This window comes from Schistocerca piceifrons, chromosome 8, assembly GCF_021461385.2.
Source record: "Schistocerca piceifrons isolate TAMUIC-IGC-003096 chromosome 8, iqSchPice1.1, whole genome shotgun sequence".
NCBI classification, from domain to species: Eukaryota; Metazoa; Arthropoda; class Insecta; order Orthoptera; family Acrididae; genus Schistocerca; species Schistocerca piceifrons.
In genome coordinates, this window is record NC_060145.1 from 24647616 (window position 1) to 24664449 (window position 16834).

The 16834-nt window shown below is 38.7% G+C and overlaps 1 protein-coding gene across 1 annotated transcript in view; it reads right to left on the bottom strand.

The window, feature by feature from the left end:
* Positions 1-8596: 8596 nt before the first annotated feature.
* LOC124711540 (TBC1 domain family member whacked) overlaps positions 8597-16834 on the bottom strand; it is a 79840-nt gene continuing 71602 nt past the window's right edge. The window contains exons 9-10 of the mRNA XM_047241674.1: positions 10130-10276; positions 8597-9971 (exon numbers count right to left, since the gene is read on the bottom strand). Coding sequence (XP_047097630.1) covers positions 9867-9971; positions 10130-10276 — 252 coding nt within the window. The 3' untranslated portion in view covers positions 8597-9866. The remainder of the gene's footprint in view (positions 9972-10129; positions 10277-16834) is intronic.

The following is a 16834-nucleotide window of genomic DNA, read 5'->3' on the forward strand; positions in this document are numbered from 1 at the left end:
GGAATGTAGGATGTATTGCAGGAAAAGTTCCCACCTGCGAAAATCAGAAAAGCTCATGTTGGTGGGAAGGATCCATTACCTCTTGTCGTGCCCTGACATGAGAAATGTCCTGCACACTATCCTTCCCACAGTGGTATTCTGCTGTCCACCGAACCTACACAACACTTGCTCCCAATCCCTTACCTCATAGCTAATACCCCTGTAATAGACCTAGATGCAAGACCTGTGCCACACATCCTCCCACCACCACCTATCCCATCAAAGGCAGGGCTATCTGTGAAACCAGTCATGTGGTCTACAGGCTAAGCTGCAACCATTGTGCTGCATTCTATGTAGGCATGACAATCAACAAGCTGTCTGTCCACATGAATGGCCACCGACAAACTGTAGCCAAGAAACAAGTGGACCACCCTGTTGCTGAACATGCTGCCAAACATGATATCCTTCATTTCAATGACTGCTTCACAGCCTGTGCCATATGGATCCTTCCCACCTTCTGAATTGCGCAGGTGGGAACTTTCTCTGCAATACATCCTACATTCCAGTAACCGTCCTGGCCTCAACCTTTGTTAGTCACTGTCCTCACCTATCCAGCCCCTTCCCTGTTCCCATTCCAGCGCTACACAGCCCTCTATCCCAGCAATGCAGCCAGTCTTTTTATTTCTCTCCTTTTCCTTTTCCACCCCCCCCCCCCCCCCCCTCCCCAGCCTTCCGTCTAACCTGCAGCACTTCAATGTCCGTCACCCCCACTGTGAGAGTCTTTTTGTTGTGCCTATCTGCAACTCAGCATCTCTGCTATATGGTGAGTAGCAAGTTTCCTTCTCATAATACTGTCACATTCCATCCTGTATTTTTCATTGTTTGATTATCTTTTAAAGAACTGTACTTAACAATCTTACTATCTGCAAATCATGTTATGCTTTTTCAGTGAAAAATAACATATGTCACTTGTAAAGTGTTAATGTCTAACAATCCTGTCACAGTTTTGCCAGGTTTCCTGCCCACTATGCCCAAATGAGGAAGGGGGCGCAAATAGTTAATTATATAGTCCTGAGCATAGCTAAGATTCCAGACTTGAACACTAAGTCATGATATTTAATATTTTATTACCAAAGTAATAAGCAATCTGTTACAATCAACATCTTACTTGAACATCATGGTAAGAAAAACACTTCTTTTGTATTAATTATCTGAAACTGTTTACAGAAAAGCTGTTGTTTACCAACAACTAAACACTTGGTTTGGCAAAGCAACTTTACACTCGATTCAATATATACTGGAACCTCGCTTAACGACCATCTCACATAACGTACAATTCACATAATGAGCAAAAGAAACTGTAAAAGAAATGACTCGCTTGAAGAGCAATGTTTCGCATAACGAATGACAACGATTTAGTGTGACACATCAGCCATTCGTGTGTGTGTGTGTGTGTGTGTGTGTGTGTGTGTGTGTGTGTGTGTGTGTGTGTGTGTATGTGTGTGAGGGGGGGGGGGGGGGACGTTCAACAATATGGACACCTTTCATTGTCGAAAGCAACGTATGAGCAATGACTTTAGTACGTACTACAGTCTGGATTTACTGCTCTTTCTGTTACCATCTTAATGCAGATTTTGATCACATATTTTTCTAGACTTGTGTTCACACATTGTTTTTTTTGTGTGCAAGTTTTAATAACCATGTCCCCAAAGATAAAGCTCCAACAAGACAGTGATAAGAGAAAGAAAATGACCTAAGAAATGAAACGTAAAAATCATTGAAAAACGCGAATGTGGTGTGAGTGTTGCTGAATTAGCATGCACATATAATTGTTCTAGATCAACTATTTGCACTATCCTCAAGAACAAAGACAAGTTTAAGAAGACAGATACTTCAAAGGGAGTGACAAGAGTATCTAAACAACAGTTGCGTATTTTGGATGATGTCAAAAGATTGCTCCTTATATGTATAAATGAAAAGCAATTGCAAGGTGACACTATTAATGAGAATGTCATTTGTGAGAGGGTGAGAATGATTTTCGCCGACCTCCTTAAGACGACGCCAGGATCACCATTGGCTGAAATGTTTAAGGGAAGTTGTGGGTGGTTCAAGAAGTTTATGAGAATAACTGGGATCGAATAAGCCAGCTCCGACAGAAAGGCAGCAGAGAACTTCATCGGCAAGTTGTGACAAGACAGGTCTATTCTGGAAAAAGATGCCAAAGCATACACTTATAACAGCAGAGGAGAATGCATTGCCCTGTCGCAAGCCAATGAAAGACCATCTCACACTGCTATTCTCTGCCGATGCAAGCAGAGATTTGAAAATTAAATCACTGCTTGGTTACCATTCAGAAACTCCACAAGATTTCAAGAAGTGTAAAGTCCAGGAGACCATCTTAAATGTGATATGGAGGTAAAACAACAAAGGCTTGGGTGACACTTTTTTTTTTTTTTATTGGATGAATGAAGTGTTTGGTCCTTCAGTGAAGAAATATTTGTTTGAGATGAATCTGTCACTCGTTATGGACAACGCTCCTGCCAGTACTCCAGGCCCACAAGACCGCCTCCTTGAAGAATTTCAATTTGTCAAGATCCAATTTCTGCCTCCCAACACCAATCAGTTACTCCAGCAGATTATTTCTAACTTTAAGAAGCTCTACACTAAAGCACTCTTCAAGCACTGCTTGGTGTTTTAACTGAAGCTACCAATCTAAATCCCAGAGAGTTTTGGAAACATCACTTCAACATTGTTGCCTGCATCAAAATGGTTGCAAAAAGACTTGGGAAGGGGTTACCAAGAGAATTCTCACTTCTGCTTGGAAGCGGCTTTGGGTGAAGTGTGTTGTCGAATATGACTCTCAGGCATTTGAGTCAGTACCCTTTGGAGCCTGTAGTCAACAAGATTGCATCTTTGGCCAAGCAATGGGACTAGAAGTGGATAACAAAAGTACTGATGGACTTGTAGAAGATCGTAGCAATGAAACGACCACCAAAGAGCTTATGGAGTTGCAGTGTGTTTCAGAACAGAAAGTTGTGGAGAGGAGTTCTTCAGAGGAGGCGGCAGTAACAGCACAGCAGCAATCTTCTTGTGCAATAGAGAAATGCTGAAAGCGTGGGCATCAGTTGCATCGTACATTGAAAATCATCATTCCAATAAAGCAGTACAACGCATTTACAAATTTATTTGATGATATTGCTATGTCGCATTTTCGCCAAGTGTTGAAGTGTCGACAGAAACAAATGACTATAGATAGCTTCCTAGTAAAAAAGAATTATTTATGTATTGTGAATAATAAAGTACATAATACGAATATAATAGAAGGAAACATTCCACGTGGGAAAAATATATCTAAAAACAAAGAAGATGTGACTTACCAAACGAAAACGCTGGCAGGCTGATAGACACACAAACAAACACAAACATACACACAAATTCTAGCTTTCGCAACCAACGGCTGCTTCATCAGGAAAGAGGGAAGGAGAGGGAAAGACGAAAGGATGTGGGTTTTAAGGGAGAGGGTAAGGAGTCATTCCAATACCGGGAGTGGAAAGACTTACCTTACATCCTTTCGTCTTTCCCTCTTTCCTGATGAAGCAGCCGTTGGTTGCAAAAGCTAGAATTTTTGTGTGTGTGTGTGTGTTTGTTTGTGTGTCTATCAACCTGCCAGCGCTTTCGTTTGGTAAGTCACATCATCTTTGTTTTTAGATATAAAGTACTTAATACTGTATGTATAATTCTCTTTGAATAATTGGCATGAATAAGATAATCCGTTTAGTACTTTTTCTGCATAGGACGCATTACCGTATTTTACATTAATTTATGCGGGATAAATTGTTTCGTTTATAGAGTATTTTGCACCACGAGTTTCTGGAATGAATTATGCTCGCCCTGTGAGGCTGCACTGTAACTATGTACTTACTACCACATGTGCCAATGCTATATCTAATGTTCAGCCCAGTGATTTAATTCAATGGCACTTCCTAAATCTAACAGATGCTGTCTTTCCCATTAAAGGGGGCATTGCACCAAATCCCTGTTTTTCACAGTTTTGGCAATTGAATCTTTATTTTCAAAGTAGAGCTTATATCTGTGAGCCTTTGCAAGGATTGCTGGGGAAGCAAGTGCCGCAATTAGCTCTGTGCCATCTGATACTAATACCGCTTGTGGCAGCACTATTCTACCATATTGGAATCAAATGCTTTGGAAGGTTCCCAAAAACGACAAAGAGGAATCAATGGATAATAGTTTGCACTGAATACCATGGGTAATAGTTTGCACTGAATACCTCACTTGCTGCACTGTCACCAAAGATGTAACTGCTGGAGCTCTGGAAGTTTTAAGGTTCTTTGTAGAAGAAATCATTTCGAAGCTTGGAGCACCCTAAGTGACCTTTGACAATGGAAATGATTTCCAGTCAAGACTATTACAGGAGGTGATTTCATATCATCTGGACCAAAGAAGCAAGACAGCTGGCTCACATTTGGTCCCTGGATGCCCAAGGACCAAGCACAATGATGCCAAGAACCAGCCAGTAAGACACAGCTTGGGAACTTGGTGTGGATTTTTACACCTATGCAAAAAGTGGGATTATTGGGAAAGTTAGTAAAACACTACCTTTGGGCCATATGACACCTTTTGTTGCTTGTCCGACATTACATACTAAGTCGAGGATTATGACCTTCAACCAGGCGACAAAAGTGCAGAGATGTCATCCATGTCCTCGGGTGAAGCCCTGAGAGTCCTGAGGCACAGACTGACGATTAGGGCTTCTCATTCAATGAAGCTGAAGGTTCACTCGATGACTGCGAAGCTGTGACAGTTGGCTATCTTCGATGCTCATCCTAGCAAAGAGGATGCAACAACAAGATCCAAACACCATACAGACAATCAGTGAGAGGATCTAGAAGTAGGTGGTTGTAATCAGCTGCAATGAGAACTTCAGAAACAACCAGTCACCGTTTCTTCAGGTGACTGAGCAATGCTGTGCTGTGCTATATGCATTGTGAAGTAGCACTTAGTGTCACTGGCTGGTGTGTTGTGGGTGACCATTTCAAATATAGTCACCAGCAGGTATTTGTTATTTAGCCTATATCTTTCAAGAAGGTTCTCAAAATTACCTATGTTTGCAAGTTCTGAAATATGTTTTGTTTGTATAAATAGCTGCACATTGCGTCCATGAGGCAGCTCTGTTGTGCTTGTACATGGATGCATATAATAGATGTGCTTTCAGGATAAGTGTTGTATTTCATTGATGACCCTGTTTTCGGATTTAGTCTTGATTGTGGTTACAATGTGACGATATATGAAAAGACTATTACTCTTGTAATGTTTTAATACTGTTGTTATGTGACACATACCAACATTCATTGAATTATTTACACTAACTGCTCCTTTTGCATAAATCTGAAATCTGTGGAATTCTTTAATGGAGTTTTGCAGTTTATACACTGTGGTGATAGATCAAAGTAGGTGTGATGCTTATAGCTCACAAATGTTCAGTTTTTGAAGAGGAAAAAAGAAGTTCTCTGGAAAAACAATTCACGAAAATGGTTCAAAATACTTCAAAACAACATTAACTCCTTGCTCTTACTTGTGTGCAGATCCTTATTGGGGTGTAATAAGTGAGCAGCGACATTTTTTATGTGGTGTGTTTGTTTGTTCGGAGTGTGATAAAATTCTTTACTGTTATTTCATTTTGGCAGGGAATAGTTCCCTCTGGGATTTCAAGTCCCTTCTTTTCACACTGTTATTTCTAAATAGGAGAGAAATATCAATTAACTATTTTGGACTATGACGTGAGGGAGAAAAGGTTTTATGCTGCACTAAATGATCCCAAAATTATCTTGAGAGACAGCTGTAGCAAGTATATCTTGAAACATTCCCAGTACCTAAGTTTTGATTTTATCTCTATCAAGTTCTTGGTGAGAACAGTGATCCTAAGCTGTTTAGGGGAGTATGTCTTGCTCCTCAGTACCAGTCTGTCCCTGAACAGTTTCTTACTGAACCGGTTTTGTTCCTGGTGATGCATTTGCATTTTGTCCCAACTGTAAGACGAAAATGCATGTAACTGTGAAACTTCATCTATGCCTACATTCTATACTCTGCCAGCCACCTTCCTGCAATGTGCAGCACAGGGTACATCATCTGCCACTATTCCTGTTACTTTTGTGAATGGAACTTGAGGACAATAACTGTCCTGATCTTCTAAGCACATGCATTCTATAAATTTTACTGATAAACTATCATCAGTGCAACTGCCCTTCTTGTGGTGTCTGCCGCCCCCCCCCCCCCCTCCTCCCAGGATTTTGCAGATTTTCTCCATGACACTCTTCCAATGATTGAACAAATCCAATGAGTGTGCAAAGAGCTCTTCTTTAAATCACATTTATTAATACTGTGCAGTTACAGCCTCAGACCATCGAGCAACTCACCAACTGGCTGCATGAGGGATTTCTAAGCTGCGACTGCTCTTACGGCTAAAGTAAATTTTCTTGCAATTTTTCCAATGAATCTTGGCCTGGCATCTTCCATTCGTACAGGTAGTTTCATTTGGCAGTTCCATCTGAAACTGTTCTAGGTATATGGTTGTGACTATTTCCTGTGACTGATTGCTAATGGTTATCAAACAATGTATCCTACCACCCCAAACTGTGCATCCCATTTGTTTGTGTTAAGGGTTCAACTGCCAGTCCCTGCGCAAACTGCTGATACCACTGTATATCTTCCTGCATTTTTTCTATACTTTTGTGGTATTGTAAGTTTCCTGAACTGAATACAACAACATCATCTGCAGTCAGCACAATGTGGCTTCTGACATTAATTCCCAGTCATAAGACACTCCTTTAGTGCATATAAAAAGGTCTTTCACATTTGAAGGCTCCTTAATCTCGTATTTTGTCCATTACGCAACTACGTGGGACCTTCGAGGAGTTCAAGAAATAAGCAACACCTTGGTTACCACTGTGTATATATACTGCTGCTTGGACCCCATATGTAAACAGAGCAGCCTGATGTTTTTACACACAATTTTTTCTGGATTGTGGACAGTGTCATCTTCTAAAATGATGGACCAACGTCTATCATTACTGCAAATGACCTACATCAGTGTTTGTAATAGTATATGAAACAGTTTATCTTTTTATAACAGGACATGTTCTACAACTCGGAAGAATTTTTTGGAAATTGAGCCACGTAGCAGAAGCCTATGAACAAATGAGAGCATGTCTAGTTTCACAGATCCACTGGTTTTCAAATCCATGGTGACCGCTAGAGACATTTTTTAATCTTCAAATACATCATAATGTCTAAGCAAAATGTTTGTTTCATGATTTTTGTAGTAGATTATAATCAGAGTTAAAAATCTATGGCAATAATCTGTCCCTTTTTCCAACTGCCTTTTTTCTAAATACAACATGCTACTTTAGTTCGATTAAATATTTAATATGACTAAAGAGTATTACTAACAAAACATTCTTTTTTGTTTTATTTTACTTATGAAAAGGGAAGTATTACATTAAACAAATAACTGACTTCAATCTAACAGCCTTTCTTTATTCTTATAAAAAGAAGTAATACTTTCAACAAACAGTAACTTGACAGATAACATAATAGCAAATGAAATGGCTGTCTCAATAAAAGTTGGAATGTCCAAACAGCAATAAAATGTTAATTCATAAAATCAACTTATGCAGCAACAAATAAATGACTTCAGCATTTGGACAATATTTCTTCGTAGTATATGCTATTTAAAAAAAGAACAGTCAAATCAAATAATATTCAAATGTCTGTTGCCTACAGCAAAGTAATACTGTAGATAAATGCAAATACAAGAATGTATACTATGAAAATTTAAACTACAAAACATTGATCATTGCAATATATACACAGAACACATTATACTGTGCTATCTATGTACACAATTATATTTCTGTGCACACAAAACAACAAGTGCAAGAATATAATATTTTCTGTAATAAATAAATTAACTAATACAAGTATTTTGAATAAAGATACATACTTATCTGGAAAGTAAATGATTTTAACAAAATGAAAATAAAATTCAATAGGTACACTTGCTTTGGCTAATTGTGTGTCACATAAAAAAAGCACCAGTATATTCTACACACATAACAGCAGCTACTTTCATAAATTTGTTTTTCGTGGGGAACGATATGTAACAAAGGTCATTTATGTCAAGGGAAGACACACCTCTAAACTTTTGAGTATCAAAAATAGAAATAATGCTGCATAAACATCACTCTGCATCCGATACACATTCAATAATACAATTCTATAATACTTCTGAGGATTTGGAAGTGTTCAAAACTTGTTTCCTACTGAAATCCGAAATCTGTTCATTAGAACATCAGTACTTGGTAAAGAAAAGTGATTATATTGTAAAAATTACAGCAAATATATTTAACTTAGGAATATAACCTCAGCTGTATATCTTAAAGCACTGCTTAAAATGTTTTTTTTTTTTAAATAAATCATGTCTTCATACACTTCTGATGTTTATTGAAGCTCTTGTTTACGCAAAGACATTTCAACATCCAACTTCGCAAAAAAAAAAAAAAAAAAAAAAAAAAAAAAAAAAAAAAAAAAAAAAAAAAAAAAAACCACCAAACTTATTCCTATTCCTTTCACAAAAGTAATGGCAAGTAACACTTTGGCTTAACTAAAGAAATGATTAAAGACAGAATGAAGACTCTTGTCCATCTTTTTTCTGATCTTCCTGTTCTGAAGAATTTTAATTAATAAAAAACTAACTTTGATGTCCTGGTATAAGTTGTATCAGTCAGCTGCACATTGGACCTTCTCAAAATTTTCCACCATTGCTTAATGCTGTGAACACTCCAAAACCTCTAACTATGTATAAATGGATTTAAAAACATTTTATAAAACCTGCATTGTACAGTCCTTTCTTCATTAAGGCACAGAATAGAGTAAGTAGTACAGAATTAATAAGTTTTTTGATTGTTTACACATAGTTCTAAGCAGGTGCACAGCAATTTTTGTTTGAGCTCTGCTCTTCAACCTTCACTGTACATGTAGCACAACTATCTTCTTAGGAACACAGTAACATTTTAAACATAACTTAAAATTTAATTCAGAAGAAAAGCAACCAAACTTGATTGGTTGATTGTATTTATTTAAAAAACAGCGAAATTTAGAGCAGGTACTCAGAAAGATCTTTTTTGTGTTATGCTGTGCGTACCATATTGAACTTATGGAAGTACCTGAATAGTTATGAACAAACCACGGTACGTGAGAAGTATTTTAAAATTTAATTTGCGTTATCTGTCTTCCTCTAATCTGTGACTGATATGACCCTATAATTCTGTCTTGTTTCAAGGAAAACATTAATAGACAACTCACTCTCACATAATTTTAAATACAGTAATGTTTAACAATTCACAAGTCAACAGTTTCTAAACCTTTGTGCACAATGCACATTTTCCTGGATCTTGCAATTTTACAAAAGTACATAGCTGCAAACTCTAATAATGAGTGTTTTGTGCTTTATACTCCATAACACATTTAACAGTACCACACTACAAAACTACTTTTTATATAATTTACACAGAACCTTAGTTTGGAGCATGTGATTTTAATGAGAAACAATGGTTTAGAGCAAAGAGGAGAGATTCATTATTCAACTTCACACTTTTTTTGCTTTTAGGATCATACTTCTAAAAGGACCAAAAAACTGTGAAGCAATACCTGAGTATATCATTATCAAAAAATAAGGACTGCACTAGAATACGTGAAAAATGTGGTTCACCCTTGAGAATGAATGCAGCATTTATATTTCATGCAGCATTGCACATTTTACATGAAAAACTTTAAAAAGAGTTTGCCTTTTCTGGTACTGCAGTTTCTTGTTATCTCTTGCTTTTGTGACCATTCTCTTGACTTGCACGCCTTCTTGCCAACTGTCGCCTGTGCTCATAATCAAAATCTTCTTCAGAAAGATTCAAGCGCAGTATCTGCAATTAACAAAAAACACATTCTTCACATTTTTTTGCCTCTTTGCATAATGTAGGTTTTAAAGTGAAACACCTTGTCTATTTACAAATCTTATGTGTGGAATTAGTACAATACATTCTTATAGTATTTCTGGACCTTAAATGGGTTTCAGACCTACCTGGCTGATCATAAATTCTTCTTCCACGACTTCAATTGGTGGATTGCGTAGTACTTCCAAGGTTTCGTACATAGTTGGACAACTTTTTATAACACCTGGTCTTCCAAGACTGAATTTCAAAAGTACAAGTGCAGTCTTGAAGATCACCTAACCCCTGAAACCATAAAAATTCTCCTTACTACACAATAATCAGTAGTTTAAAATATATGAAAAGAATGAACAAAGCGAACTGAAAATAAAATCTTTAATGCCTTTGAATACCTATCCACTTTTACATGTACAGACTTTCCTGGCGATCTGTTGAGACCTTTGTTTCAGATATTCTCGCAGATATCGGCTTTGTTCTTGCACAATATTTTTGACATGACCCATTATCTTCATCAGGTGCTACCCAAGAACGTTCCTCAAGTGGTAAAGGTCCAGTATTTGTACCTACAATTTTCCTCTTCCAAGGTCAGTTCGACATGTTATGCCGCCTTCTTCCACCAGCAGTGTTCTTAAATGTTTCCTCTTCGGTCTGGTGCTCTATCTGAGGTTCATTCCCCATATCCACACCCTCAGTAGTTCTTTTTGTGGGGTTTTGCTGCTGACCCCCACTACATTTTCGGCAATTCCAGTGCATAATCCCAGGCTCTACTGAACTTTACACCAGGTGTCATGATTCATGAGTTTTTCTGTCAACTTCATCTCTACAGACTCTCTTATAAACATTGTCTCAGTATCTAGGGGTCTGTGCCAGAATCCTCATTTCACCACAGATCATGGACTGACTGAGTTCCAGACAATACTTGGTAATGTCTGATTTAGTTGTCTTAGTCGAGTGCATGTGTGATGTTCTTCGCACTTCATGTCTACTGTCCTAATTGTTTGGCCAATGTACAACATGCCACAATGGCAAGGTATATTGTAAATTCCTGGTTTTCATTGTCCCAGGTCATCTTGCGCATTTTCCACCCTCAGTAGTTCTCTCACTTTAGTAGGTGGACAGAATGCACATTTGATGTTATGGTTCTTGAGAATCCTTCTGATTTTGGCACAAATGGATCCCACATATGGCTTGTATGCCACAGTCTTTGTCGCTTCTTCTTCTTCTTCTTCTACATCATGTGGCTGAGTGGCTGGTTGAAGGGCCTTCTGAATCTGGCCAAGTATCCATTCTTGCAAATCACTGATCTGAGATGATCTATTTCTACTGCCAATCTATCTGGGTCTGAAAAGGTGTGTGCCCTGTGGATCAATGTCTTCAGCAGTCCATTCCTCTGCATCGGGTGGTGACAGTGGCTGGCTTGCAGTTGTAAATCAGGACAAGTAGGTTTGAAATACACGCAGTGATCAAACCACCAACCTGCTCTCCTTTCGACAAATATATACAGAAATGGCAACTGACCATTCATTTCTGGCTCCACGGTGAAATTCATATTTGGGTGGCTTGAGATAAGATGTTCCAAAAACTCATTGAGCTAATCCCTACCATGATGCCACATCACAAAGACATCATCCACATACCTGAAGGAAGCATAAGGGTTGACTCCAAATGATAACAAGTCATGTTGTCGAAATATTGTGCAAGAACGACACTGGTATCTGTCACAATATCTGAAACTTCAAGGTGTCATCCATATATTTATTTGTGTGTGTGTGTGTGTGGGGGGGGGGGGGGGGGGGGGGAGTTACCAAGAGTAGAAGAAATGTATCAATCAAGTCTGAATACATTAGAGATTTAATTGTTGGTGTACACAACAGAGAGATCACTAACATCTGAGCACAGATCAGTAAAAAGACATACCAATTAGTTACGTGGCAAATTAAAATCCACCAACAGAATAAAAAGAAATAGGGATAGGTTGCACCAAATGAGTAGGGGTGTGCGTGTAGTGCTTGAGTGTGGGGAGGGGGGGCATTTTGAGTTGTTCTATGTGTGTGCAAAGCCCTGTGACAAAATGTCAAATAATATAGGTACATCAAATCAGTGAAATCACTTCATTTATTTACAGTAATAACCTTGTACATTCAAAATAGCAAGATTTTATACAAAAAGTTTATTTAAATTATGTTAATTTTACTTAGATTGATATATATTCTATAGGTAATTTTTTATATGCTTGTTTGCAGATTTTACTGGTTTATGTTGTTCATAAGCTTTCACAAAAAGTAACTGAACATTCTGATGAAATAGTCTAAGGCAAATGTTGTTAAAGTGAGCCAAAATAAAATATAAACTGTTAAAATACCAATCACTCTCCCATTTTCACTCACATTCACCCACAAAATCATACTACCATTCAGAATAATGAAACCGTTTACAAGGTCAGTGATTTAATAACCATTAAAATGATGGGCAGAAAGTGAATATATAAGTTGAATAGTACAGTCTGCTACATCATCCACCCTGACAATACATAAAATATTGTCTCTCATAATTTCAAAAGCAAATTGGACATACCTTAAAAGTACGTCTATCTGCCAGTACAGAAGAAAATGGAATGGTAAAGCAAACTCTGTTCTCATCTAAATACAAACACTGAGACCAGTGTACTAAAATCCTTACACTACAAGCACATTTGAGCATGAGCCCATGAGTCCCTTGAATATGCTAAATTTCCCGGAATTGTGACACAACCTAGCAGAATGACATTTGCTTTCCCAGTGAGTTATGTACTGGATACTCTTGGCTTTTTATCTGCTGGGAACATGTGTTGGATTGACTGAATGACACTATAGCAGATGCAAGATTCCACATTACGAGTAAATTTGATATGCTCCAGTGTGGTACAGATGATACATAATCCTGCAGCAAAAACAGATATCTCATCTGGTACACAACACAGCTACTGATGCCTTTTCATTTTGAGACATATATGGTTTTTACCACAAATGTTTTAAAAGGTACCACATTCGTCACAGCAAAGATCACAATGAAACAATGGAAAATCCCAGAATGGAATGTAACAATATTATGAAAAGGATAGATGCTACTCACCATATAGCGGAGATGCTGAGTCACAGATAGGTACAACAAAAAGACTGTCACAAAATAAGCTTTTGGCCAACAAGGCCTTTGTCAAACAAACAAACAAACAAACACACACACACACACACACACACACACACACACAGACAGACAGACAGACAGACAGAGACAGAGAGAGAGAGAGAGAGAGAGAGAGAGAGAGAGAGAGAGAGAGAGATTAATTCAAGTACAAACTGTGAGAATTCTTGAGCAAGACCACAACAGCCACTTAAAAGAAATATTTACACATTTACAGCTACTTCCCTTTTCACTCCCACTTCCATTTTTTATTTTTCATTTATTCAGACTTTCCACAGAACAGAGGTTCCTTTCCATCACAATAATATCCTTAAAACTTATTAAAATTAGTATTACGCAATAATATCTCTTCAAGATGCTCCTCCTTGTACTTCGGTCTTGTGGGTTTTATTCTGTGCCATATTTTCTCATTGTCATCTTTACATTTTGAAGCTGGGTAGTCACTGGTCATTTCCTTTTTCTTTGTTCAGTTTCCTGCCCCAGTATCAGTTTTGGTAGGTATTCTTGTTTTCTCCATTCTTCGGAATGTCTGTACAACTGCAATTTACTTTGATCCGTAACATCACATATTCCTTTTTCCACTTCCATCATCATTTCAGTGTTCCCTGCAAAGTCTTTCCTTGAGATCACTGAGGATTTTCTCCAGAAATCAATTTTCATACTTTCAGCTTGTTTTTGTGTGGCTGATAATAGGTGTCCACGTCTCTGTTCCAAGCAGGAATGTACTCTATAATATACAGTGTATTTCATAATCAACAACCCGATTTCAAAATTCTGTATTTAATGATAAAAACACACCTCACATATAGGGTAAATTGCAAAATACTCATAAAATCGAAGTTTTTGCTATATTACTACAAATGCGCTGTGTGTCAACCACCACCACCAGCAGCAGCAGCACGAACAACATCTAGCCAATAGCTACATTGGTCATAAAGTTTACACAATATATCAGCTATTACAGAAGTTATGGCAGCTGTTATTCTGTTCTTCACTTCTGCTGTTACGAGGTAAAGGTGAGATGAACACACTTCCCTTCACACAACCCCACAAGAAAAAAAATTGCATGGGACGATGTCTCGCGATACTGGAGGTCAAGAATGCAGGGCAGTATCTTGGAGTCCTATGCACCCTATCCAGTGTTGAGGCAGAGTGTCACTTGAGAAACTGATGTATGTTGTTGTCCCAGTGAAGTGGAGCTCCATTCTGTTGGAAACTAAAGTCATAAAAGTCCTTAAGTTATGGAAAAAGCAAATTTTGCAGCATCTGGATACAGTTCAGTTTAGGTGAGTCTTTTTCATGGTCAATAATGTTGTGAGGGTTCTAAAGTTTCTGTATGTGCATGTTTCGTCAGTTTACTTTACCACTAGCAGGAAATGTTGCTTCATCACTGAAAATTAAGTGTGGTAAAAATGTATCATCTTCCACATTCTCTAGTGAAGCACTGCTGAAGTCAATCTATTACCTTTTATCACCAACTCAAAGAGCTTGCACTAATTGTAGTCTGTATTGTTTACAGTCCAACCGATGTCGTAACACTCGCCAGATAGTTATGTAAGGCTATGTCAAATCTCTGCTTGTGTGGCAAGTAGACTTTCATGTACTCCATTCAAAAGTTTGCCAAATTCTTTCCACTGTGTCATCAGAAGTCTGAGGTCAACCTGGACTCTCAACTTTGCACAAGCACCCTGTCTCTTCAAATTGGCGATACCAATGACGAATGTTTTTCAGTGCAGTTGATCAATACCAAAACGCCAACAAAAAGAATGCTCTACTGAAATCATTAACTCACTCTTTGCGTATTTGCAGCACACAAAAAGTCTTCTGTTGAGTGAATGCCATCTTGCTTCTGACTGACAGCAAAATGAGAAGATCCATTGACTGACATTTAATAGCACTGGTGACATGAGCTTGTAAGAAGTCCTAGCATGTTCTAAATTACTATGAAAGTATATTACCACTTCTTATTAGGCATATACACTGATAAGCCAGAACATTATGATCACTGACCTACTATCAATACAAACCTGTTCAGCTGATAGCCGTGACACCAAACAAGGAATGACTGCTAGCAAGACACGCTCACGGTTGTGCAGTATCAGTGAGAGTGCTGTCTGTATGTAGAATGGGGAAGGCACACGATCCACCCAAGTTTGACTGAGGGCAGATTGTAAGGGGCCGCAGCTCAGTATGAGCATTTCTGAAACTGCACTGCTTGTTGGGTGTTCGAGGAATGCTGTGGTTAGAGTCTTCAATACATGGCCAAACCAAGGTGAAACCATGTCCAGACATCATGGGGTTGGGCAGCCACCCCTCATTACAGATGTCAGACATCGTAGGCTGGGCAGACTGGTAAAACAGGACGGGCGGCAAACTGTGATGGAACTAACATCAGTTTTTAAAGCTGGGCAGAGTACAAGTGTGTCTGAACACACATGCACCAAACACTCCTGATGAGGGGCCACTGCAGCTGACACGTCATGCATGTACCAATGTTAACACCATGACATTGGCAACTACGACCGAAATGGGCACGTGACCATCGGCACTTGCTCTGGGGGTAGTGGCAGAGCATTGCATGGGCTGCTCAATCCCGAGACCTTCTTCAGCATGCCAATGAGAGGGTGCGAATACGTCATTTTCCAGGGGAAAAGCTCCTTTACACATGCACTGTGGGTCAGAGACAAGCTGGTGGCAGCTCCATTGTGCTCTGGGGAACATTCACATGGGCATACAAGGGTCCAATGGAGCTCATGCAAGGCACCAGGACAATTGTAGACTGGTTGCAGTGGCATTTTTCAACAAGATGATGCGCCATGTCACAAGGTCAGAAGTGTGATGGAGTGGCTCGAGGAACACAGCAGCAAGTTCCAATTGATGTGCTGGCCCCCATCTCACCAGATCTGAACCTGATCAAACACATCAGGGGTGCGATTGATGGTGGTGTTACAGCTCAAATCCTCCCAGGCATTTACGAGAATTAGGTGACTTATGTGAAGAGATGTGATGCCAACTCCTTCCAGCAACCTAAACCCAGCAGGACCTCACTGCTTACATGCCACGATGCATCACCTCTGTTATCTGTGCCAAAGGTGGAGATACTAGCTATTAGGCAGGTGGCCATAATGTTCTGACTGATCATTGTATTCCCTTAATACATGTCTTACAGTATTTTTAATTAAGGGAGCCTCTATGTCTGCCATATTTAATGCTTTCTAAAACTAGTCCAATACTTCTTACTTTTTCTCTATACTTTCCCAAAATCTGTCGTAATATGAAAATATGGTTTATAGACGATCTCCTATCAAACCACATCGTTCTTCTTGGGTCCTAAAATTAGTTTCCTCCCTCCCTCTCCCCCTGTATTATTGTTCTTAAAATTCTCACTAATGAGTGTGTAGCAAAAATTTCTTTATAGTTCAATCAAATGTTGCAATCTCCTTTCTTAAATATTGTAGCAGTATAACTTTTCTTCTTTCCTTTGATATTAAGTCTCCATTAATGTTTGTTTGAGTAGCTGTGATGCTAAACTTTGTTGCCACTATATTTTCAAAGTCCCAGATTGGTATCACCTGGTCCAGGTGATTTGCCCATCTTTCCTGTTCTTAATACATAAAGCACTCACTTTCAGAAATTTGGAACTCATCGCCTTTGTG